The sequence below is a fragment of the Mus caroli genome, unplaced genomic scaffold, assembly GCF_978045245.1.
Source record: "Mus caroli unplaced genomic scaffold, Mus_caroli_1 scaffold_11, whole genome shotgun sequence".
NCBI classification, from domain to species: domain Eukaryota; kingdom Metazoa; phylum Chordata; class Mammalia; order Rodentia; family Muridae; genus Mus; species Mus caroli.
In genome coordinates this window covers 108,205,674-108,233,264 of record NW_028227266.1, presented here as the reverse complement: position 1 = coordinate 108,233,264, position 27,591 = coordinate 108,205,674, and the positions used below count along the sequence as shown (strand labels likewise).

At 41.9% G+C, this 27,591-nt stretch overlaps 1 protein-coding gene across 1 annotated transcript; it reads left to right on the top strand.

Annotated features, from left to right (window-relative positions):
• Nucleotides 1-482: 482 nt before the first annotated feature.
• On the top strand, nt 483-15,827 carry LOC110287871 (F-box/WD repeat-containing protein 15). The gene is made up of 10 exons (XM_021154376.3): nt 483-572; nt 1,319-1,356; nt 1,551-1,714; nt 2,724-2,842; nt 8,246-8,455; nt 9,909-10,067; nt 10,922-11,132; nt 12,544-12,722; nt 13,009-13,133; nt 15,284-15,827. Exons 1-10 carry the CDS (start codon nt 483-485, stop codon nt 15,387-15,389), a joined length of 1,401 nt encoding a protein of 466 aa, XP_021010035.1. The 3' UTR covers nt 15,390-15,827.
• The last annotated feature ends 11,764 nt before the right edge of the window (nt 15,828-27,591 follow it).

Genomic DNA, 27,591 nt, shown 5'->3' with positions numbered 1-27,591 from the left:
CAGAGATGTGGGTCCTGCTGGTCTAACTCAGTTCTCAAGGTAGACATGAACATGGAAACCAGAGTCCCTACACCAGTAATTTGCAGCAACCTAACTGTCTTCATATAAACAATTGAACCTGTTGAAAATTAGTGTGTAACTCAGAAAATTCTAGAAAGTTTTGACAAGTACATCATCAATCAGGGCTGCCCCAGATCATGTGATTTTGGTCTCCAGAGTGCCAGGAAGGGGTTGTTGAGCTCATCTATGCAGTGAAAATCACTGTGGAGTGAGTTAAGCTGTGAGCACTCTCAGCTGAGTGCATCTGGCTCCAGTGAGAGGGGAAGGGGAATCAGGCTGAGAGTCTACACAGATGCAGCTTGCTCCAACCAAAGCCTGATGATCTGTGGTCGGCAATCCTGCTAAATCTTTGGCCGAGTCTTTAAAATCAGATCAAGCTGGGGAGGAGAAAGAAGAGTCAGTGTGGACTTAGGCCACTGAAGATGGAGATCCATTTGCCTAGTTTGCCAATGATGAAAATCCTCTCCTATCTGGATGCCTACAGTTTGCTACAGGTTGCCCAAGTGAACAAGGTAAAAGCTCCTTGGCTAAACTCCTCCATTCGGTGCATCCTACATAAGGTCCCTTTGGCCTTTCCCACTCAGTCTTGGAGTCTCAGCTACCCCAGCACCACACTCACACAGCCTGGCATCGTCTTTCACTCCTTCAATCCCTCCCTCCCTCCCTTCTTTCCTTCCTTCCTTCCTTTCCCTTCTCCTTAAACTTACCTTATTCAGACCTTTCTACTCAGCTCTGACACATTAGTGTCTCGGAGACTCAGCTGCTTCTCTTCCCCAACAGAGTGCCAAAGTACAGAATAGGAAATGGATACATCTAGGGGTTATATTATCTACTCTGAATGGTTAAATGTGGCAGGAGTGGTGGTGCAGGGCTGTAATTGAAGCACTTGTGAGGTAGAAGCAAGATGATCTGGAGTTAGGGTCAGACTCAGGATAACAGGAATATACAACCAGCCCAGGCTACTAGACACCCTATCTCAGAACAGTAACAGTGATAACAAAATTCTGCTAAATGAAAAGAACAAGCTGCCATGCATATGAAGCATCCTTGAGATTCCATGTCAGACCTTTGGAGACTGGACCTCCTTCCTCTGAGCTCTCACATGGTGACTTGTGTTGGCTGGGGTAGGTCTCTCCAGGCTGGCTGGGCCTCAAGAGCTAGGACTGTGTTCATTAACCTGTGTAGGCCCAGCCCAGAACAAATTGAGAGCAGGAAAGGGAGGTGGATGTTGGTTTAAAGATTCTTTTCTCTCCCATAGAACTGGAATGAACTTGCCAGCAGTGATGTCCTGTGGAGGTAAGGAGAGGGGCAGGGTGGGATGGGAAGAGGGGACAAGATGGGGCTGAGAGGGAAGAAGAGGCCTTTTGATTCTGGACATGGACCTCTGTTGCGTGAGGATGGTTCGTGAATAAAAGTTTGCTCACTGTAACCATGGCTCTAAGGTGAGGTGACTGGGGTCAGCCTGATGGGATTGCAACTTTGCATTGCAGGAAATTGTGTCAGAAGAGATGGCTCTACTGTGACATAGATACCCTACAGCTCCAGGGCAAAGAGACATGGAAGCAGTTCTTTGTCGATCGAATATGGCAAGAACATGCCAAGTTCCGGGCAAAGCCAAACGATTTCACTCACAAGGAAATTGCTTTGAAGTGTGGTATGGGCTTGGGTACTCAAGAAGAGACCCCCACTTGGTTTTACCCGTTCTGTGCAGTCCTACATTCTCATTTAATAAGAGGAAGGGAATTGTAGTTTAATAAGATGGGACTACTGTGCTAGTCTAGACATGGAACCAATCTGTGATCTGCTGAGTGGTTGCTCAACATCGTAAAACCAGCCTTATTTTTCCCTTTCCCTGAATGATTTGTTCCCTTCCTAGAGTATAGATAAAATTTACTGGAGGAAATTACCAAATAGGCTTTAGTATTTATCTTTTTCAAAAAACTTCCTTGGAACAGTTTTCTGATGGAGATATGCTTTTAAGTTTTTTACATTCATTATTTTTAGTATTCCTGTATGTGACATGTATACATGGCATACTGTGTGTGTGAAGACAACTTTGTGGAATCTGTTTTCTTGAACAGAAGAATCTTTCCTTTTCCATTTGTTTTGAGATAAGGCCTCACTCTATAGCCATGGCTAGTCTGGAACTTCATCTGTAGATGAGGCTGGCCTAAAATCAAGAACTTCTGCTTGCCTTCACTAGGAATGATACATGATTTGTATTTCCTTTTGTTTCTCTCTCTCTCTCTCTCTCTCTCTCTCTCTCTCTCTCTCTCTCTTCCTTCAGACAGGATGTCATGCACCACAGGCAGACCTCAAATCCTTTATGTAATGCACACCAATGATCTTGAACTTCGGAACTTTCTGCCTCCAAATGATTAATGGATTACTGTTTATTGGCCTTTCAGAACAGAACAGTGCACTCTGCCCAGGGAGTCAGAGCTCCAGGCCCCAGACCCATTTTGTCTCTATAGAAACAGATTAAAGGGTAAATGTGTCTGAACCAATGACCAGCCTGCAGCGTGCTTGGCTGTCTCCCTTCATCTTTTCCACAGCTTTTATCCAAGCCTTCTACATGGCAGAGGGAAGGGAACCATACCTCCTTTAGTTTGAGTTGTCCCTCAACTGTCTGCTGTCCACATATTGTTGGGGTTTCCTTGCAGGACTTTTTGGATACGCATATTATATCTCAGGGTGTGGCTTAACAAGAAAGGGACAAGACAAGTCTGTTGTCTGTATGGTGAGTTCCAAGAATACAATTTCCACCTGGGATGTTCACAAGGTGAGTCTGGTCAACGAGTTGCAAATATTACCCTCATATGAATTCTGATTTCATCATTTTGTTGCTGGTGATGATGAGACAGGATCCCCCTGTACAGACCTGGCTGTCCCGAAGTTCCCAGATAGATCCATCTATCTTGGATTCCCATGTGCTTTGGTCAAAGATTTGCACTACCACACCTGATTTCCCCACTTCTTACTTTTTTATTTTTAGATTTAATTGATTTTTATGTAGGAGTACTTTCTGTGTATATATGTATGTGTAACCCATGTGTGTATGCTACCTGTGGACATCACAAGAGGGTGTCAGGCCCCTTAGAAACTGTAGTTGCAGATGATTGTAAGTTGTGGGCACTGAACTCAGGTCCTCTGCTAAGCCATCTCTGCAAGGCCTGTCAGTGTTTCAAGGTTTTCATCATATATTGTTCTCCTACAAGGTGGGGTTTACTCCTAGGTATTCTTTTTGAAGATATATTTTTTATTTTATATATGTGTGTGCCTGTGTTAGTTTATGGTTGGTGCTGGCTGACAGAGGACAGAGGCTGTGAGGTGTTCTGTAGGTTTTGGGAACCCAATTAGGGTTCTCTGCAAGAGCATTATTGCTCTGAACTGCTGAACAATCACTCTGACCCCTTACTCCAGGGTTTGTTTGTTGGTGGTGTGTTTTTGTTGTTTGTTTGTTGTTGTTGTTGTTTTTGTTTGGTTGTTGTTTTGTTTTGTTTTTTCTTTTTGGTTTGAAATAATGTTTCACTGTGTAAGAGACTTGGGAGAAACTTGCTCTGTAGACCACACTGGCTTTCAACTCTGGGATCTGCCAAATTATGCCTGCTTAGAATCAAAAGCATATACCCTGTTCACCAGGCCCCTTCAGGGTGGTGGTTGAGGCTGCTCTGAATCAGAAGGCTTCCCTGATCCTTCTTTACTTTGTTTATTACTCTATAGGAAGGGTGGTGATTTTTTTCCATGATAACATTGCAGCCTGTCAATTTTCTGGAAATTTATCAGTTCTAAGAGTTTTCAGAGGAGTCTTGGGATCTCTAATCAAGTGCCTGCAAATGAGGAAACGCTGGCTTCTCTCTACTCTTGGCCTCTTTTCTTTGCTTTTCTTGTTTCATTGTTCTAGCTAAAACAAAACCATATTCAATAAGAGTAGAGAATGTGGATTTACTTGTCTTGTTCCTGATTTTGCTGGAAATGCTTTGTTTTTTTTTTTTTTTACGCTACTTTTGGGTGTACAGTAAAGAAACTGCTGACATTACTGTTAGTTGATATGATTAAGATTTTTATTGTAGATATGAGAGAATGACCAGAGAGGTCTAGAAGTGTCCAAAGGAAACAGAAAAGGAAGTAGACTATGTTGTGTTTTTAAGACCAGGAAATATTTTGTAGAGTAGAGTATTGTGAGGTTGTACAGGGCTTCAGTTGAAAGGCTCATGCTGAGGCATCTCTTCCCCTGAGGTACCAGACATATGATGGGTATAGTGTAGAATAGAGTTTATTTAGGGCATTGGAAGTAAAGTTGAGAAGGGAGTAGAGCAGAGAAAGATGGAGAGGGAGAAAGGTTGAGAGGAAAGGAGAGGCAGGTTAGAAAATGTGGAGAGAGAGAGGGAAGGGGTAAGGGGGAAGAGGGAAGAACGGGTTAGGAAGAGAAAAGATTCAGACAGAAAGGTCAGAGAGAAGGAGTACGGACCCAACAGACACTTATATAGCAAGTCAGGCCTACTTAGCTGTTTCCAGGTAACTGTTATGTGGTGCCCAGAAGAAATGCTAACATTTGTCTATTTTGTTTTAAATTTAAAAAGGAGAAAGTAGAAAAAGGCAATGGTGAAGCAGGAATAGGGTCCTTGTGATCTCTAGCTGCTTCCTGCTGACTTTGGGGCCACATGTCTGGGAAACCTAAGAAAATGGAGAGGGGGTGTCATTCTAGTCTTATGAGAGTGGTTTGTTTCCTTGCTTACTAGGATCTGTGAGGCCATCTGTGGGTAGGAAGGATCAGGCCCAGTAGAAGCATCCATGTCTGTGAGAGCAGACGCTGACACATCTGTGAGTTGCTTCTCTGGAGCTGTTCTGGATGTAGATTTTGAGTAAACACCTGGACATAGCAAGGTGCTGGAACACTTATGTATATTTGAGGAAGAGAATAAAGTCAAGTGCTTTTGGGAGAAAAAGACATGTTCTCAGGTGTACATTAGAAACCGTTAGGTCTTGGTGGTTGGGGTGAGAGGAGTCCCAATCCCAAGGAACAAGAGAGGAATCCAACCCTCTGAAATAGGCAACAGGTAGGAACTGAGGCTATTGATTGGCAGGTGTACCAATCTAGATGGGATCTGTGTTTTCCATGAGAGGTGAATCTGAGTCGATTTTATGGAGTATATATATATATATATATATATATATATATATATGAATTTAGCATGATGAAACACATTTTAACTTTACATTTAAAAGACAAGTAAAGGAACCTTGGAGATTTGACCATGTGAATATGATAGTTGATTATATAGTTTATCATGAAAAACACCTTAAGTCTATAGATAAGAATGATAGAGAAAAGATATGGTGTAGTAGCAACATCAGAGTTGGAGCAGCTGGTAAAAGGTGATTTAAGTTTACTTGACAGAGTCGTCAGAAAAGCTGTAAGTGGCAATTGTGAGTTAATTCCAGGGGGTACACATAGCCAGCAATCTTTAACGTGGCCAGGTTGTGTGACATTAAGGAGTTGGTAGGCCGAGGTCAGGATCTGAAGCTGAAGACAAAAGGAATGACAAGTTAGTGTTATTTGTGAGGGGGGATGTCCAGGAAGTAATGACCTTGGAGGAGGGTAAGAATGCTCTGTGGTGGGTGAGACAAGTCTAGGCCCCTAAGGGCCACAGCCCTGGCTACCTTGTCAGCTCAGTTGTTTCCCTTGGAGACAGTAGAGTCATCCATCTGGTGGGACCTGCAGTGGACAATTCCATCTTGACTCTGGCAGAGGTAGTCTGGCCATCAGGCCCAGAAGATGAGAGGCTTTTTCCTGTGGGAGAGGGACGTGGGAGAGATGACTCACTTGTCTTAGGCAATATGAGACATTTAACTCCCTGGGTATCCTCTGTTTGTCCACAGTGTAGGCCAAGCCCTGGTATTAGGCATGGCAATGGGACAGTGATTCTCTGTTGTTGTCATATCACACTCTTGGTAGTCTTGTCACTGTGCCCATATCACTCAGAGATCTTGGGCAGTGTGGAGTTTACTGTCAGGATTCGGGGGCCTCTGTCTATTATAGTAAGCTAAAACATTTAACATTACATTTAGCAGATTTCTGACAAGATTGAAAGCCAGTATCTACTAAGTATATCTGAGTTAGACAATCTGTGTTTATTTGTTCTAGAATGTATCTAATATCTAGTAAGTAAAGAGAGTACATTGTAACATTATGACGGTAGCAAAAACAAGGCTAAAATTATCCTTTGGCAGATGGGAACTGGTTTCATAAGTTCCTGAGGAATAATGACTTTTATATGAGAGTCAGAAATCCCATAACCCAGCTTGATCTCATTTCTGGATATTTGTAGAGTCTTGAGAACTAACAATTACCACATAATACAGGTTGGCTACAAGTTTGTGTGTTAGTGGGCTTTCTGTTGCTGTGTAAAAGGCTATGGTCAAAAAAGTAACTTGGAGGAAACGACTCACAAGTTATAGTCCATCAGAGGAGGCTGAGGCAGAAACTGAAGCAGAGGCCATGGAGGGTTCATCAGTCTTTATGACTCGCTCTCCATGGCTTCCTCAGTTAGCTTTCTTATACCATCCAGGACCACCAGCTTGGCAGTAGCACTGCATAAGGGGGCTGAGAACTCACACATTGATGATTGAATAGGGAAATGCTCTATAGGTGTGATTAGAGGCAATCAGCTTGCATGGAAGCAGGGGTGTTGTCCTTTCTCAATTCACTACCTGTTTTCCTCATTTGCAACGTATAAGCATTGATGTTCCAATAACCAGTTTTGGAATGGATTCATTGTGAATAGTTTTGTTTCATGTGTTGTAAAACTTAATTCTGCCAGAAGTGGTGGCTCAGGCCTCTAACTCCAGCACTCAGGAGGCAGAAGCAGGTGATTTTGAAGCCAACCTGGTTTCCATAGAGAGTTCCTGGAGAGCCAGGATATAGAGTGTCCCTGTCTCAAAAACCAAAAATCAGAACAAACAAAAACAAAACAAAAACTCCAAACACCCCTAGCCCCATTAGAATTGATGACAGGCCCATGTTCCCTGCTGCACTGTTAGTAAAAGGTGAAATGGGTTTGAGCACAGGGCTGCTGAATGTTCTTCATACATGTTTGTGGGAGTTGTTTCTCCCCTTCCATGTGGTTCCTGGGGATTGAACTCCTGTCATCAGGTTCAGTGGCAGGTGCCCTTCCCTGCTGAGCCATCTTGGCAGCCATGTTCTTCTTTCTTGTCTGTATAGTGAGTGTGTGCTCGCCTCTGAGCATAATGCAGGTGTCCTGTTTTCCTGTCCACTCCTGCCCCAAATACTCTAGATGTTTGTTTTCTTCTTTGTGTTTCTTTTTATTTTCATGTACATAGGTATTCTGTATGCATTTATGTCCATGTGAGTGAGTCAGATCCCCTGGAATGGGAGTTAAGGCAACTGTGAGCTACCATGTCTGTGCTGGAAATTGAACCCAGGTCCTTTGGTTAAGAACATCTGGTGGTCTTAACTGCAGAGCCATCTCTCCAACCCTAGGTTTCTTTTTCTTTTTTGAGATAGTCTTGTAATGTAGTCTTAACAGGTCTGCAAATTGACATTGTAGACCAGGGTTGTCTCAAGCTGCTAGTGATCTTTGTGCCTCTGCCTCTCTGGGCTGGGATTTTAGGCGAGTGCTACCATGCCCAGTAAGGGATGCTTAAAACTTTCATATTCTTTTTCAAAGATCATACACACACACACACACACACACACACACACACTGTAGTTCTACAGATGGTTGTGAACCTTCATGTGTTTGTTGGGAATTGAAGTTTTAGGACCTCTGCTCTCTCCAGTCAACCTTGCTCTCTCCAGTCAGCCCTGCTTGCTCTGGTCATCTCTGCTCCATCAAACCCTGCTTGCTGCTTGCTGTGGCCCAAAGATTTATTTATTATTATATATAAGTACAGTGTAGCTGTCTTCAGACTTGCCAGAAGAGGTTGTCAAATATTGCTTGTGCTTGTGAGCCTCTATGTGGTTGCTGGGATTTGAACTGAGGACCTTTAGAAGAGCAGTCAGTGCTCTTACCCACTGACCCATCTCACTAGCTCAAACATTCATATCCTTTCCTTGTAAGTAAGAAAGGCTTCCAGTCTGGACAAAGCTTCCAAATATAGCTGGTGGGTGAAAGCAGCTGAACTGGAGTTGGTAAGACATGATGATGCTCTTGTTCCCCAGAGTGTTATAACCTGGAAAAGCCCAGTACAACCAGCAAGTATCAAGCTGTTGACTACCCTCCCTGAGATGCACATTGCAGTCACTGTAGATATTCAATCAACTATCAAACTGTGGGACTGTCACAACAGGGAAGCTCTGGCGACTAACAACCTGAAGTCTCCATGTACATCACTCAAAGCTGTCATTACCAAGGATGACCCGATTGTCTTGGTAAGTGACCCCCTTATCTGGAATAGTCACACAGAACAAATCACTTGCCAATTTGAGGTCCCCATTACTGTCATATCATAACTTGCCATCTTAGAGTCTCTGCAAACGCTGACTCAAATACAGTATAACATAAATATGGCCATCCTTTATCTTTTGACCTATTTCATGTACATTTCTTAAGCCATTCTCTTAAAAATGTCATTTTAAAATTCTTTCCTGGGATCTGGGGGGAGGTAGCTCAGTGGGTAGCAGTGTATGCTGTACAAGCATGAAGACTGGAGTTCAAATCCCTGACACATAAAAAGTGGAATGTGGCTAAATGTGTCTGTAACCCCAGTGTTGTTTGGGAAGGAAACACAAGGGTCACTGGGACTAGACTGTTGGTAGCCAAGCCAACCTAATTCTAGGTTCAATAAGACTTTCTGAGGAAATCAGGAGAAGAGTGATCTAACGGGGTACCTGACTTCCTTCCTGGTTTCCATGAATACCCAGGTATGTAATCTATATACAATGCATAAATATACATATAACATGCACACAAACACACACATACACACACACAATTTTTCTGAGTGATTTTACATCTTCTTGTCTTTGAATTGTTTATTATTTTTGAATCTGTGAGTTTGGGTAGGCACAATACAGAGAAAATTGAGAATTTTATCAGATATTGAGAAAAAAGGATAATTTTGATGTCCCATTGTGTCCTGAGGAGGAGTGATTTAGGACTTGGAAAATTTTTGCATATACCCTACCTCATGTGTTTGTGACAGAGTCTTATTTTGCACTCCTGGGTGGAATAGACCTCACTGTGTAGACTAGGGTAGTTTAACTCAGAGAGATCAGACGACATCTGAGTGTTGGTATTAAAAAAGATATATGTTACCATGCCCTACAAAAGTCTCTTGAGTTTGAGGCCAGCCTGGTCTACAGAGTGAGTTACAGGATAGCCAGTGCTGCACAGAGAAATTCTGTCTGAAATAACCCAAAAGGAAAAAATTATTTGTGTTTGGATATATTCCCTGCATGTGTGTCTATGTATCATGAGCAGGCTTAGAGGCCAGAGAAAGCCATTGGAGCCCCTGGGATTGAACATACATACATACACACACAGACACACACAGACACACACACACACACACACACACACACACACACACACAGAACACAAACACAGAACACATATACACATTTTCTCACCCTATGTCTCTATCTTCCTCTTTCTCTCTCTGTCTCTCTGTCTCTTCCAACAGTTACCAACTGAGTCATCCCCCCAGATCTAGAGAGTCTTATTTCATAGAATCAGTGCAGAAACTCTGTGGAGCAGGCTGGTAACAGCTTTGGATCTCATTATTGGACTTGAAGACACAGTGGTGAATCTCAGAGAAGATGACACTGCTTCCTGCATGCTTAACCTTTCCCCACTGACCAGGTGCTGCTGCTCTGATTTCAGGCAGGCGATACCTTGGGTAACCTCTACATCTTTAGGATTCCAGATTTACACCTCATTTCCACAGTCAATGTATTGCCATATGGTTTTGATGGAATCTACTGTTCTCCTCAGAAGAAATGGGTCTTACTGAGTAAGAAACACCCATATATTTTGCCAAAGGTAGGTCTGTTCTAGCAACTGGAGGGTGAAGATGGGAGACAGTGGGAAGGTCGAGCCCTAAGGGAAGTCCAGGTAGACCACTCCCATTCTCCTAAGCCCTATCATAAGTAAAGTTGCCCTACAGTCAAGAAAGAATACTGTGCTTGGTATTAGTCACCTGACCAGTCACAATGGCAAATGTCTATTAGTGAAGTGTCCTTGAAGTGTGGCTCAGCCAAAGGATGAAGGCAAGTGAAATAACAGTCCCCAGACTCCTTTGCTAACCCTGAACTCAAAGCAATTTTCTATCACTGGCTGACATGCCATGACAGATTTCAACTAAGTGCTACCATACCCAATGCTTTTTATACTGCCTTCTCTCTTAACTGCCAGCTCCCTGGTGCCTGGTTCCCAGGTACTGTGAGAGCGATGGTCTGCTCAGAGGCCAGGTACTCCTCAGGGCCCAAGCATATTCATTTGGTTTTATACATTGACATACTTTCAAAGCAGCCTAGGTTCCACTACGACAGTCTCAATGCCTCATTTAAAGAAAATGTCCAGAAGAGCCCTGGACTGGTCCTCTGCACAGGGAAAATGTACATAACTCTGCCTTATGTGTCCATTGCAGTAGGATGACCAAGGAGCCCTTTGACGTGAGTTAGGGAGTCCATTCTGTCTCTGAATGTGATGGGAGGGGCAGAAGTTGATGAGTTATTTGGACCTTGAGTAGGAACAATGACTGCTCCACCCTGCCCTGGGTGAAGAACAGATGCAGCCATTCTGGGGTTTCTTTCGAAAGCCCCTCATGGAGTATGCATGTTCCAGACTGCAGAGATTTACTCTTCATTGACTCCCCTGGGCAATACTCTCTGCAGGTGTTTTACATGAACAGCTTTCTGAGGACATCAGAATTCTCTGCCCCAGTGTCTACCGTTCTCAAATTATCCTTATGTGAAAGAGCCTTCTGGACACCAAGAAGGGAAGACAGGATAACCCTGATGTCCAGAAGTGGTTTCCCCCAATTCACAAAGTTTGAAACATATGATATGAAGCTGGAAGAGTTTGGGGACAAAAGAATTGTTAAAGGTAAACCTTAGAAAGTTCTCAAGCCCGACATGATGGCACATGCCTCAAATCAGGAGACTGAGTCAGAAAAACTGAGTCAGAGAGGCTGCTGACTCACAAATGGAAAGATGGAGCTGAGAAAATGTTTAGCATGTACACATGCATATAAAAACTCACACAGATCTGTACACACACACACACACACACACACTGATTAAGTTAAGAATAATAAAAGACCAAGTATGGTAGTGCATACCTTTAATCCCAGCATTCAGAGGAGACACAGGCAGATCTGACTGGGTTCCAGGCCAGCCTGATGTATACAGTGAGCACTCTGTTAGCCAGTTATACATAGTGAGACCTTGTTTCAAAAAAAAAAAAAAAAAAAAAAAAAAAAAAAAACAAACTCCACACGACAAGCAATAAATAACTGTAAGATGGGGTGGAAAAATGGCTTATGCCAGTTGTTTTCTACCTGTGGGTCGTGATCCCCTATAACAAACTTCTATTCTCAAAAATACTTAAATCACAATTGATACTAGTAGCAATATTATCATTATGAAATAGCCACGAAAGCAATTTTATGGCTGGGTTCCCCAACTCCCAAAAGCACATGAGGTTTGCATTAAAGTTCAATAGGAAGCATTAGAAAGATTGAGAAGCACTGGCTTAGAGGATAGAGACCAAGATATGAGGAAGCAGTCTTACAACGTAGATCAATTCCTGGGGTACCACATGATGGAGGAGAGATACAAATCCCTCAATTGTCCCCTGACCCCCACATCTGTGCTTCTGGCTTGAATACCTACACAAACGTAATAATGTTAAAACAATTTTTAAAAGAAATCCTGATTTCTCCTGCGTCTCCCCCAAGTGTTCAGAGTAATGTATAAATGCTTGTCATTGTTTTGTATTTTTAGTCTTTGAAGACAGGGTCTCTCTGTGCTGCCATGGCTAACTTGGATCTTGCTCTGTAAACCAGGCTGGCCTCAAACTTGGAGATCCACTGGACTGTGCTGGATTGTGGATCACCGTATGATGATGCTCTATATGATGATTTTGTAAAGGGAGCAGGAGGCCAGATGTGAACTTGTGCCTGCTTGATGGTCACCATTCTAGCAAACTATGGATTTCTCAGGCAGACATGTTTCCATTTCTGTCATGCACTAGGGACTGGGTTCTACTGTCCTTTCCCAATACAGTTGCCTTTCCATTGTTTGAGCTACTGACTGTCCACACCTTCACTGTGTCATAGCCTGCCCTTCCACGTCCAAGTTCATGGACTTGTCAGACCAATGGCCTGTATTCATTGTCTCTTTCAGACTAGCATGCCATGGAAGGAGGGATATGCTTTTCAGTACGCATTAAGGATTTTTCTCCTACTTAAATGAATGTAAAAATTGCCTCTGTATTTTGTGTTTGTTTGGAACAGGACATTTGGTAGCAAGCTTCGAGTTACAATATCACAAGGAGAACTCAAAGTGGTTTGGAGTCAGTGATAAGGATGTGATTGTTTGTTCAACTGAATCCTCTCTCTTGCTCTTTGACATAAATGGTCTCCATCTAAAGACATTTCAGTACTGCCCAGAAATGATTGTGAGACTCAGTGTGGTACGTTTGGAATTTTTCCTCAAAAGTGTGGTTTTTAAAAAAAATTACATTTTTAAACTTCATACTGTTGGGGTGTGCACTTATGCATTTGTCTGTGTGTGAGCACTTGCAGAGGTCACAGGCCGACTTCCTGGTGTTAGTCTCTTTCTTTTTCCCTTTACATTGGCTCAGAGCACCAGGCTTGCTCAGCAAGTGCCTTTAACTGATGAGCCATCTCCTAGGCCCTCTCCCTGTCTTTTGATCTGACAATGACTCCAGCCTACTAACACTTGGGTGTTCTTTGAAGGACCCCCTTCATGTCATTGTCGTTTGTAACAATGGCTCTTTGGATGTGTATGCATGGGAGGAGAGAAGCCTGCTGCTGAGGAAGTGTTATCGACTGCACATTGACAGACCTCTGCCACTGTACGGGTAAGCTCTGCTTCTTGACTTAAACTGGACATCAATTTTAAAACATTTCTGGGGCTAGAGAGATGACTCAGCTGTTAAGAGCACTGGCTGCTCTTCTAGAGGACTTGGGTTCCATCTCCAGCATCCACATGGCAGCTCCCACCTGTCTGTAACTCCAGTTCCTGGGGATCTGACTGACACCTTCACATCAATGCAGTGAAAGTAAAGTTTGGCCGGGCGTGGTAGCACACACCTTTAATTCCAGCACTTAGGAGGCAGGGACAGGCAGTTTCTGAGTTCAAGGCCAGCCTGGTCTAGGAGTGAGTTCTCAGAAAGCCAGGGCTACACATAGAAACCCTGTCTCGAAAACAAAACAAAACAAAACAAAACAAAAACAAACAAAGGGTAAAGTTTGAAATGGAAATAAAGAAAATATCTAATTAAAAAAATTCAAAAAAGAAAGTAAAGTTAAACATATTAAAGTTCTATGTAAAATTGAATTTTTAAAAGAGAAATGAACTTTCTATAAAATATATGACTAAATTTATGATCCCCAGAATCACACAGAACAGACATTGGCTGTGTATGTGTAATATTTAAGAACTAGAGTCAGGAGGATCCAGAAGTTCAAGGTTACCTTCTGCTATTTAGTAAGTTTGGTGGCCAGATTGAGTTCATTATAAAACCATCACAGAGAAAAATAATAAATGGCTAAGCATAACATAGGCCTGTAATCCCAGCACTCGGGAAGCAGAGTCATGTGGCCATCTTGTCAGTTCGAGGCCAGCCTGGTCTACATAGTGAGTCTCAGGACAGCCAGGGCTATAGAGCAAGATTATGTATTAGGAAAGAAGGGAGGGAGGGAAAAGAAAGAATTGCTAGTTCTTGGGCTCTCGGTACAAACAGTTATGTCAACAGTCTCAGGCTCGCAGCCGAAGTGGGGGGACTCTTTCTTCATATCTTGTCTTTAATGACAGGATGGGTTCTCCTGAGACTAGCCCCATCTTGGGTTCCTTCATCAGTGAGCTGTCATCATTTCCATTTGGCTATTTTTCCTTTGAATTTTACTTGCCTTCATCCAAGTTATTTTCAGTGATCATGGTGTGGTGGTACAGGCCCCAAATCCTGCCTGCTTCCAGGATGCTGAAGCAAATGCTGATTGCCATTTAGCAAGACACCTTTAACCCATCTCTTAAAAAAAATAGGAAGAGAAAATAAATGAGTCTCCGCTCTTTCAGGATTGCTCTGTGTAGCATATGCAGTCTTGGAATCAGGCTGGCTATGAACTCTACCTTGAGATCCATCAGTCTCTCCCCCAAGAGCCATGAGACTAAAGGAGTTCACCCAGAATCCCTTTTTTAACAAGGGTCAACAGCACATGTAAAGTTGGCAATATAATTTAAATTAGTGGTGCCATTTTTACCACCTCAGTGCAAAGTAGAATGAGGGTGTGGACGACAGGTTTCGGCTAGAGTCTGCAAGGTCACAGGCAGCAGGATATGTAATTTCCCAGGGCTGCCTGACTCTTGGCTCCTGAGTGATCCAGTAGAGGTTTCCCTCAGTAGTAAATAATGGAATGATTCTAGGACACCCAGGGCTACACAGAAAAACCCTGTCTCTAAAAAACAAAAACAAACAAACAAACAAACAAGAAAACATGTTATGAATGGTAGCCCTCCTTTGCCAATGTGCAGAGTTACTCAAAATTAACCTGAGATGGCTCAGCAGTTTAGGCAATGTCACCAAGCCTAACAAGTACACACTCAGGTACACACAGTCACATACCTACACACACACACACACACACACACACACACACACACACACACACGTGAATGCATACATACACACATGACAATAAAGTATATTTTTATTTATTTTATGGTTTTGAGTATACTGCAGATGTCTTCAGACACACCAGAAGAAGGCATCAGATGGCATTACAGAATGGTTGTGAGCCAAAGTGTGGTTGCTGGGAATTCCACTCAGGACCTCTTAATGAACAGTCAGTGTTTTAACCACTGACCTATCTTTCCAGCTAGCAACAAATAAGTATTTCAAAGTTTTAAGCAGATTTAGGACTGTGATGAAAAGACAGTTGTTTGATTATAGTTGATAAAAATCACTCCCAATTGAGTACTGACATCAAGTTTTTTTTTTCCTGTTGGCAGCTTCATTTATAAAGCAATATGTGATGATGTGAGCATAATTCAGTTGATTACAGATGAGCTCAGCCTCAGCTCTCTGATTGCATATGCCTTGAACATCTGCTCTTGAAAACTGAATGGGTTGTGTATCCTCTTCTTCAAAGATAATAAAGGCCTATTTGCAAGCCAAGGATGGTGATTTCAGTGTTGTTATGCAATAAAGAGGCCAAATGTGATGGTGCACACCTTTCATCCTGACACTGGGGAGGCACAGGCAGGTGGAAGATCTGAGTTCTGAGGGCAGCATGGTCTACAGAGATAATTTCAGGCCAACCAGGGCTACATCATGGAAACCTATCTCTGAAACAAACACCATGGCTAGATGTACAACCCATTTGGCTGTGACATCTGTCATTTCCTTGCTATACAATTGAATCAGATGATCAGGCCACGTGGTCAGCTTATCACTGCAAAAGTCATATGCCACTTTTCTTTTTAAAAGGCCTTTTTTGAAGATGGCCTAGTAGGCCATCATTGGAAAGAGAGGCCCATTGGACTTGCCAACTTTATATGCCCCAGTACAGGGGAATGCCAGGGCCAAGGGGTGGGGGTGGGTGGGTGGGGGACTGGTGGGGGGAGTGTATTGGGGACTTTTTGGATAGCATTGGAAATGTAATTGAGGAAATTACCTAATAAAAAAAAAGGCCTTTTTTGAAACTATAAATTTCCCCTTTTCAGTACCCAAGATACAATTTGCAAAACACATAAACTCAAAAAGAAGGAAGGCCAAAATGTAGATACTTCGATCCTTCTTAGAAGAGGGAACAAAATACCCATGAAAGGAGTGTCAGAGCCAAAGTGTGGAGCAGAGACTGAAGGAATGACCATACAGAGGCTGCCCCACCTGGGGATCTATCCCATATACAACCACCAAACCCAGACACTATTGTGGATGCCAACAAGAGCTTGCTGACAGGAGCCTTATATAGCTGTCTGCTAAGAGGCTCTGCCAGTATCTGACAAATACAGAAGTGGATGCTCACAGCCATGCATTGGACATAGCACAGGGTCCCCAATGAAGGAGCTAGAGAAAGGACCCAAGGAGTTGAAGGGGTTTGCAGCCCCATAGAAGGAACAACAATATCAACTAACCAGTACCCCTAGAGCTTTCTGGGACTAAACATCAATCCAAGAAATCGCATGGTGGGACTCATGACTCTAGCTGCATATATACCAGAGGATGGCCTAGTTGGTCCTCAATGAGAGGAGAGGCGCTTGGTCCTGTGAAGTTTCTATGACCCAGTATAGAGGAATGACAGGGTCCAGAAATGGGAGTGGGTAGGTTGGAGAGCAGTGGTTGGGGAAAGGTATACAGTGTTTTTAAATGAGAAACAAGGAAAGGAGATAACATTTAAAATGTAAATAAAGAAAATATCTTATTAAAAAACACTTCTGCTTTCTCCCTTCATCCTTAAAACCTTCACATATACCTCTCCTCACTGTTCTCTATGGATTTCTTGACCTCTTTTTTTTCTCCCAAACCACTTTTTAAACCCAGGGCATATGGCCTGGGGAGATGGCTTGGTAGTGAAGACCACTTGCTGTTCTTCCAGAGTGCCTGGATTCAATTTCTGGCATAAAGACCATAGCTAACAACTGTCTGTAATCCATTCCAGAGGATATGTTACCCTTCACACAGATATACATATAGGCAGAACAGCAACACACATAAAAATCTTTTTTAAAAAAGAAAAGAAGCAAAGAAAAAAATAATTGTTAATAGTCAGAGATGGCTCAGCGGTTAAGAGCAATGACTGCTCTTCCGGAGGTCCCGATTTCAAATCCCAGCAACCACATGGTGGCTCACAACCATCTGTAATGAGATCCGATGCCCTCTTCTGGTGTGTCTGAAGACAGCTACAGTGTACTTATGTATAATAATAAATAAATCTTTAAAAAAAATCATATGGGACTGGTGAGATGGCTCAATGGTGGCAGAGCACACCTTTAATCCCACCTCTTGGGAGATAGAGTCAGCCAGAACTGAGTACAAGCCAGCCTGGTTTACAGAGTGAGTTCAAGGACAGTCAAGGTTATGTACATATACGTACACAGAGAAACCCTGTCTAGATTAACCTTAAAATGGAAAATTAGAGATAATTGAGCTTATGGTTTAAAAGGATTAGAATCAATAAAGTGGAGCAAAGGCATGGAGCAGGAACAATGAAGAGTGCACTTCTTGACCTGCACATAGGAAACAAAGAGAAAGGATGGGAATGACAAGTCTTTTTAAACCTCAAAGCCTGTCCACAGTGATACAACCACTCCAACCAAGCCACACCTCCTAATCCTTCCAACATAGTTCCACTAACTAGTTGCCAAGTTTATGAGAGCCATTCTCATTCAGATTACCACACATGCACACAAGTGCATAGCACACAGAACCATGCAAACAAAGAAACCCTATAGTTAAGCCACTTGAGAGGCAAAAGCCTTAAAGGAATCCTAAACTATAAGGTGAGCTCAAGGCTCTCTTGGGGTACATGACACTGCCTCTCAAAAGAAATAAAACCAAAGGACTAGAGACGAGGCTTGCTAGTTAAGACCAGAGCTACTCTTCCAGAGGACCCAGGTTCAATTCCCAGCACCCACAGGGCAGTTCACAACTGACAATACAGTTCCAGCGATCCAACACCCTCTTCTGGCCTCTGAGGTAACTACATGTTTCTGGTACACATTCAGACAAAACAAACCAACACACACACACACACACACACACACACACACACACACACACACACACGTAAAACAAGCTCCTGGACTGTCTAGGTAAGGGAAGTGTATCCCTGGAGACTCAGCACTCAGGAGGCTGAGCCTGACCACAGGGAGCTCAAGGTAGCTTAGACTGTGTGACAAAACCCTTTCTCAAGTAAGTAAACGAGGCTATATGGCTAAACAGAGAATTTTCTGCGTTGGGGAATGAAAATATTACCAACTTAAAAAAGCAGGCAAAAGAGAGACAATTTCTTCATAGAATTTTAAGGAATTTCACAATGAAATTCAGTGTTTTGTGCCCTTCCTTCTATCCTTCCAAAGGCTAAACAGACTGTGAGTGCTTGCCAAATTGGGTTTTATGACCTAGGTGGAGTTGTCTTTCTTGCTGCACCTACAGTTTCCCACAGGAACATAGAGGGAATAGACTGCCCAGCTGAGCTTGCTTTGCAACATAATCCAGTTGAAACAAAGGATGGGTTTTGTGGTCTTCCCTTTATAAGCTGGACGCTGCAGAATTAAATCTTGACTTTTGATCAGAACTTTGTCTTGACTCTGTGCTTCTCTGGTACCTCATCCTTTTCCATTTCCAGGCCCACTTTCAGGTAAACCAAGTTTTCCATGGGCATTTGATGGCTACAGGTGGTGCCGGAACAAGGAGTCTTAAAATGGGGTGACCCACTGAGAAATGCTGTCTTGAGTAGAGGTCCAGAGAAAACAGAGGAAAATTAACAGTATTCTGCACACTAAGCAACGAACAGCATTAATTGTAGCACTAGACATAAAGTTTATTTTTTAGATGCTGTTTTTCCAGTAGGTACATTTAAGCAGGATAGAGCGAGGCTGGAGTCATGCTGACCAGATGCTGATTTCACACAGGGGTGACAGTGCACTGGACAGGGGAATTCTATATAGGGAAACATACACAGCCAAGAGCTCCTTCAGGATAGAGGAGCAGGGTTTAAAACACAGATGTTAGAAAAAGTCTTAGCTCAATTAGATTTATGCACTGAGTGGTTCAGAGAAGTAGGAGAAAGAGAGAGAAATAGAGACAGAGAATAGGTTTCCACAGTCCAGGACCTGTTAGCAAAAAAAAAAAAAAAAAAAAAAAAAAAAAAAAAAAAATGGACATAAGCTATTTCGGAGTTCTCCTAGGGACAGTTGGAAATTGGGAGATGTCCTGCTTCCTCTCTGGCTCATAGTGGAGCTATCCTTAGTCCTGGTTAAATCTAGTTCCCTTTGGGACTCAAAGTTCTCTTCCCTCTCTGTCTATTATCTGTCCTTGGTGTACCAATCTGTCCACGTGTGTCAATTTATGTCTATTTTCATATCATTATTTGAATTATTGTTGTTCTGTGTTTCATGTTGACAAGAAAAAAGTGGTTAAAACTATAGCTTCTGGCTATCCACCCCTCGATTTGGTTTAACCTCTTTAGAACACAGTCTCAATTTGTACAGCAGAAACTGATAGTTTACTCTTCACTGTAGTTGGGAGTCAAGCACAGCTGGAGACAAGGTGTTTTCCCCTTGAAATACAGCTAGAAAGGATGAGAAAATTTTGATTGATCTAAATATATAAGATGTGTGTAGCCAATTCATTTTTGTTTCTGAGTGGTTTTAAAGGTATAAATATGTTCTGAATGTTTGGTTATAGAGTATTGGCTTATAAGTTATTGGGTATGATTAGAAATTTGTAACATTGCTAAGAATAAGTTAGCTTAAACCAGTTAACTCAGGGTTGGAATTATTCTAAACAACAACACATGGCATGAGCCAACCCAGGAAAACAAGCCTCTAAAGATACTTCTACATTGGGATAATATTTTATGTAATTCCTATCCTGTAAACTAGACTTATAAAGGATAGAATATAAAACAGTGTCTCTTTAATGAGGTGTGAAAGCTGTTCTGTCATGCATTCATACATAAGAACTGGAAGCCAAACTTTGTAATGTGCAAGTAATGCTCCTGGTATTGATTTTTAAAGAGAATGGATTGTTTACACTGTTAAAATTGGGTTTTCTTTTCCAAAACTAGAGTTATGTTCTAATACTGCAAAACAAACTTAAGAATTCTAATTAAACTGCCAGAGTTCCATTGGCTGCAGTTTGCACTTCGATTACAGGCTCAGGATTTTTTTAAATGTATTTATTTAGTATATATAAGTACAGTGTAGCTGTCTTCAGACACTCCAGAAGTGGGCATCAGATTTCATTATGGATGGTTGTGAGCCACCATGTGGTTGCTGGGATTTGAACTCGGGACCTTTGGAAGAGCAGTCGGTGCTCTTAACCACTGAGCCATCTCAAGGCTCAGGATTTTTAACTCACCCTTATTTGTAGTGAAGAAAAAAAAATCAAGCAAGTAGAGATACTGCAAGAGTAATAAAGACTGAAAGAGAGCTGTAGCACAGCACAGGCCTGCCGCCCCTTTACACAAGCTTTATCAGATACAGTGGTAGAAGTAAATTTGATTCCTCATGATAGATAGGAGATCTCAGTGGGAGTTTATCTGGGACCAAATAAGATCCAAATGAACCATTCCAGGAATTTGTGACGATACTGCTAAAAGCACCTGGCAGTATTTTTAGAGACACTCAGGCAGGAGTTCCTTTTGTTACATAATTGGTTTATGAGAATGCCAATGCAGCTTGCCACATGGCCATATGGCCATACAAAACAGAGACAAACTTACCTGAATACATTTATTTTTGTATAGAAATTGGACCCTCATAAAATCAGGGTCTGGCTATGGCTGCTGCCTAGCAGGGGACTACAGTACAAACAATGCTTTCACAGCGCTGAGGTGATAAGGAATGTTTAAGTATGGGGGCATAGGTCATTTTAAGTAAAAGTTTCCAAAAATAGAAGTATAGACTGGTACTATAATCACTTTCCTAGAATCTGTCCTCAGTGCAGGAAGGGTAATCACTGGGCCAGTCCTCAGGAAATAGGCCCAGATTAAGAAATATTTACATTTGAGTTAAGGCAAAGCTTATAGTGATCTCAGAGGAGCTTTATATGGCATCCCTTTTGTCTTTGTCATCCTGACTAGCCCCTAGAAAGGTGTTTACCAGACCTGCTCTCAGAAGAATTGCTCATCTTTTTCTAGTTCACTTGCATCCCATTCCTCCCAAATTTGTTAAGAGTAAGAGAGGACAAGGTGGCTTTGGTTCCTCTGATGTGTATTTGGTTCAATCTATTACTAGTAAGAGACCTAACCTTAAATTCATAATTGAAGAAAAAAAATCTTTGAAGGATTAATAGACACTGGAGCTGATGTGCTCACTCACTTTCAAGGGATTGGTTATTCTAATAATCCTAAACTTAGTTCCAAACATAAGGTTTATGAAAGGTTAATGAAGCTAGGGACTTTTGAAGTCATTACAACCTGGCTTAACTCCTCTACCTGTCTTTCCAAAATATAGGGATAAGATTATTATATATTATGTATTATTATATATTTACATATAACATATATTTATAATATATATTATATACAATTTGAGAAACACATGAAGCTCAAGAAGAACGAAGACCAAGTTGTGGATACTTTGCCCCTTGGAATTCGGAGCAAGGCACCCATGGAAGGAGCTACAGAGACAGAGTTTGGAGCTGAGATGAAAGGATGGACCATCTAGAGGCTGCCATACACGGGGATCCATCCCATAATGAGCCTCCAAACGCTGTCACCATTGCATACGTTAGCAAGATTTTGCTGAAAGGACCCTGATATAGCTGTCTCTTGTGAGATTATGCCGGGGGCCTAGCAAACACAGAAGCAGATGCTCACAGTCAGCTATTGGATGGATCACAGGACCCCAATGGAGGAGCTGGAGGAAGTACCCAGAGAGCTGGGGGGATCAGCAACCCTATAGGTGGAACAACAATATGAACAAACCAGTACCACCCCTACCCCCACCCCCGGAGCTAGTGTCTCTAGCTGCATATGTTTCAGAAGATGGCCTGGTCGGCCATCAGTGGAAAAATAGGCCCATTGGTCGTGCAGAGTTTATATGCCTCAGTAAAGGGGAACGCCAGGGCCAAGTGGTGGGAGTGGGTGGGTGGGGGAGTGGGTTTGGGAGGGTTTGGGGGACTTTTGAGATAGCATTGGAAATGTAGATGAAATAAATACCCAATAATAAAAAATAAATTAAAAAAGATTATTATATATTCAAATGATAGTTTTTATATAATTTATTTGCATACTGATGTTTATAAAGGGTTTGCTTTTAGAGAGCTTTGTCATTTCAATAACCCATGAAGCAATATACATCATTGGAAAGTTTTCCCTCAAGGAATGGCTAATAGCCCTATATTTTGTTTTAAAAAAAATTGTTTCTGCTTCAATACAAGAAGTTAGGACTTTCAATTTTTTGCTGAATATTATTCATTATATGGAGCGAGTTTTATTAGCTGATATTAGTGAAGGCGTTTTTTCTACATGCCTTTTTTCTAATACAATTAGCATTAAAATTTTGGGGAGAAGTTGTTACTCCAGAAAAGATTCAAAAACAATTTTTTTTTTTTTGATATTTGGGACATCAGTTGTTTCCTAGTCAAATTGTGGCTCTGAAAATTCAAATAAGAAAATATAGTTTATTTACTTTTAAAAGTTTCTAGGAGATGTTAATTAGACTGAAACTTATAGAGGAGAAAGTGGGGAAAAGCCTTGAAGATATGGGCACAGGGGAAAAATTCCTGAATAGAACAGTAATGGCTTGTGCTGTAAGATCGAGAATTGACAAGTGGGACCTCATGAAACTACAAAGCTTCTGCAAGGCTAAAGACACCATCAATAAGACAAAAAAACCACCAACAGATTGGGAAAGGATCTTCACCTATCCTAAATCAGATAAGGGACTAATATCCAATATATATAAAGAACTCAAGAAGGTGGACTCCAGAAAGTCAAATAACCCCATTAAAAAATGGGGCTCAGAACTGAACAAAGAATTCTCACCTGAGGAATACCGAATGGCAGAGAAACACCTGAAAAAATGTTCAACATCCTTAATCATCAGGGAAATGCAAATCAAAACAACCCTGAGATTCCACCTCACACCAGTCAGAATGGCTAAGATCAAAAATTCAGGTGACAGCAGATGCTGGCGAGGATGTGGAGAAAGAGGAACACTCCTCCATTGTTGGTGGGATTGCAAGCTTGTACAACCACTCTGGAAATCAGTCTGGCGGTTCCTCAGAAAATTGGACATAGTACTACCGGAGGATCCAGCAATACCTCTCCTGGGCATATATCCAGAAGATGTCCCAACCGGTAAAAAGGACACATGCTCCACTATGTTCATAGCAGCCCTATTTATAATAGCCAGAAGCTGGAAAGAACCCAGATGTCCCTCAACAAAGGAATGGATACAGAAATTATGGTACATTTACACAATGGAGTACTACTCAGCTATTAAAAAGAATGAATTTATGAAATTCCTAGCCAAATGGATGGACCTGGAGGGCATCATCTTGAGTGAAATAACACAATCACAAAAGAACTCACACAATATGTATTCACTGATAAGTGGATATTAGCCCAAAACTTAGGATACCCAAGATATAAGATACAATTTGCTAAACGCATGAAACTCAAGAAGAATGAAGACCAAAGTGTGGACACTGTGCACCTTCTTAGAATTGGGAACAAAACACCCATGGAAGGAGTTACAGAGACAAAGTTCGTAGCTGTGATGAAAGGATGGACCATTTAGAGACTGCCGTATCCAGGGATCCATCCCATAATCAGCTTCTAAACGCTGACACCATTGCATACACTAGCAAGATTTTGCTGAAAGGACCCATATATAGCTGTCTCTTGTGAGACGATGCCGGGGCCTAGCAAACACAGGAGTGGATGTTCACAGTCAGCTATTGGATGTATCACAGGGCTCCCAATGGAGAAGCTAGAGAAAGTACCCAAGGAGCTAAAGGGATCTGCAACCCTATTGTTGGAACAACATGATGTACTAACCAGAACCCCGGAGCTCTTGTCTCTAGCTGCATATGTATCGAAAGATGGCCTAGTCGGCCATCAATGGAAAGAGAGGCCCATTGGACTTGCAAACTTTATATGCCCCAATATAGGGGAATGCCAGGGCCAAAAGAATGGGAATGGGTGGGTAGGGAAGTGGGGGGCGCTATGGGGGACTTTTGGGATAGCATTGGAAATGTAATTGAGGAAAATATGTAATAAAAATATTAAAAATCAAAAAAAAAAAAGAAAATTTCAACCTCTGATATTCTTCAGGGGTATGCAAATTCCAATTTCCCTGGACAATTAACTGATGAGGGACAAATAGCTTTGCAAGAAGGAGAGGAAGCTATTAGTCAACAACAGATTTATTATACAGACTATGATCCATTGTTGGCTCTTTGGGTTATTGCCACTCATGTGCCCACAGCAATTCTTTGGCAAGGGGACCATTACCGTGGATTCATCTTTCTTTGTCTCCAAGTAAAGTTTGAATACCCGATTATGAAGCTGTTGCTGTGTTAATAGAGATTTGTAGGATAGAATTATGAAAGTATTTTGGAAAGAATGTCTTAAAAACCTGATAAAATGTTTGTTCCATATTCCAAACAGCAACTAAATTGGTTATTGGAGAAAACTGATATTTGGCCTATGGCATGTGCAATTTTTTCAAGCAAAATTGACAAGTTGTTGCAATTTGCCTGTGCACAATCTTTGGTATTTCCTGAAATTTTGCATATATAGCCAATAGAGATAATGCTTAATGTATGTACAGATGGCTCATTTAATGAGAGAGCAGCATCCATAATTGAATCCTATGTGCCTGCCTTGCCTTGTTGCTAAAAGCAGGGTTACTGGTGGGCAGCTCCCATTGCATAACTAACAAGCCCAAAACCTTATTTCACTTAAATTATCTACCTGGATGTTGTTTTGTTGGTTTGATTTACTTTGAGGATAGTTTGGTAGGAGTGTTCACATAAGATAGAGCACATTATGTAGCCCAATTCATTGATGAGCACAAGAGATCTCCTACTTTGGTCCCCTGAATGCTGAGGTTATAAGCAAGAGTTGCCATGACCAGATTGTCTTTTTCATAAGTTTTATTTTTTCATTTTATGTGTGTGAGTACACTGTAGCTGTACAGAGTACAGATAGATGTGAGCCTTCATGTAGTTGTTGGAAATTGTTGGAAATTGATTATTTTTTAGGACCTCTGCTCACCCTGGTCCGCTATGCTCACTCATCCGTGCTTGCTGTGGCCCAAAGCCTTATTTATCATTATACATAAGCACACTGTAGGTTACTTCAGACACACCAGAATAGGGCATCAGATCTCATTGCAGATAGTTTTGAGCCTCCATGTGTTTGCTGGGATTTGAACTCAAATCTTTCAGAAGAACAGTCAGTGTTCTTGACTGCTGACCATCTCACAAGCCTCCAAGATTATCTTTTTGTTAAACAACAACAAACATTTAAAAAAATATTTTAGTTATGTATACTGAGGGGAAGAAAATGCTGGGGGACACAGGTGCTGTGGGTGGCATATGCTGTGGAATAGCAGATGGCAAAAAGATCTTGTAGCATATTTTATGGGTTAATGTTGGCGGTGGTAGATGCTTGGGGTGACATATATGGGTGGTTTGACATATGGAGGGGTTGGCTTATGAATGTGACTAGAGGAGCCCTGGAGACCAGAGGCTGATACATATCAGATACAGAACCTCCTGGAACTGTAGTTACAGGTGATTGAAGCCTTACAGGCAGAGGAACTCAAACCCCATAGAACAATAGTGTGTGCTCTTAATCCATGATTTTTCTCTCCAGTCCCATTAAATAATTATTTTAAATTAACTTTTGCCTTGGCACACCGAAGCCAGAGGACAGCTTTGGAGGGCTGGTTTCCACCTTCTACATCCTAGGTCCTGGTGACCAAACTCAAGAAATAATTGTCAGTTGCAAGTGCCTTTACCCTGTGAACAGCTGACATGCCACCTGCTCCTCCTTATTGATGACAAATTCTGCAGTGATAGTTAATTTAAATTTCCTGATGTGGATGGTGCTGTCTTTAACCCCAGCACTCAGGAAGCAGAGACACCTGGATCTCTGTGAGTTTGAGAAAAGTTTCTGCAGAGAAAGTTAAAGGACAGCCAGGACTACACAGAGAAAATGTCTTGAAAAATGAAAGCAAGGACTGGAGAGATGACTCAGCAGTTAAAGGCATTGACTGCTCTTCCAGAGTACCTGAGTTCAATTCCCAGGATCCACATGGTGGATCACAACCATGTGTAATGGGATCCGGTGGCCTCTTCAGGTGTGGCTAAAGAGACCAATGGTGTACTCACATATAAGATAAATACATCTTTAAATAAAAATAAAACTGAAAACACAAAACAAAATTTCATGATTTTTCTAACTGATGAATTCCTGTCAATTAGGATATAGACAGACACTTTGACTAGAAATGCAGATGCATCTTGTGCTCTTTAAATATACTATAACATTATCACAATGGAGGGATTCAACTTGATCTGACTACAGCTCTAGTAAACATGATTATGTCTAAATAATCCTGTCAGGTCCCCTCCCTCTGTTTCCCTTTGCACTATTGTGAATCTAACCCATTAGAATGATAAGCAAAGTTCTGTCACTCACTCCTGGCAACACAAGTGCAGGGATGCTCCCAACCTCTTTGCTTTTAACCTGAGATGAGCTGGCATTTGCTTAAGTTACTTTTGTCCACACGCCATAAGCTCTCTTCTGCTCATGTACATGTTAGGATCCACTGATCTTGTTGCCACCCAGAAATATGCATCAGCTGGTAAGAAATTTCCCAATAAATGGCAATCTGAAATCCTGGGTTTGACTGCCTCATCCTGGGTCTGCTGCAGAATGCTGGGATAATGAGCAGCACACACCCTGCTCTTCATAAAGACATGATGTGGTATGCTTTTTCCACAGGAAGACTGTGCACCAGTAATTCAGTACTGATGGCAACAGAAGAGGGAGCAGAAATGAGTCTGTTTAAGTCTATTAGCCTTGGAACAGAGCAGTTAATCAAAGAAATAAGGATATTGGAAATGACATCAGAACTAGAACAGCATAGCAATTATCTTGCCTGGGACATTCCTTGATCATTTTGAACCCTGAGAAAGACATTGTAAGGGCACTTACACTTAGCAAATATTTGCTGACACTTAGCAAATATTTCTCCCCACAGTAAATGGTAAGACTTGGGTAACTGTGGTCTAAGACCTTTGCTCTCCTTGGAATGTTAGTCCTAGAATGGCTGTGTGAGTTTGCTTGGGACCGCCCATAGTTCTGTTATCTGGGCCCAGAGTCAAGAGCAGAGTTGTACAAGTAAAAAAATGCCAACCATTTAATTTAGCTGACTTGACACTGTTATAAAAAGTCCCAGTGGGAAGACAATTAACATGAAGTCAGACGCTGTATGTGTTTTTGAGCCCGAGGACCCATGTGGTAGAAAAGAACTGATTCCCTCAAGTTTTCCTTTGACCACAGGTGAACTGTGACACACTGACACATTCAGCCTAGCGCCTGACAGAACCAATCAGGCAAGGGCCA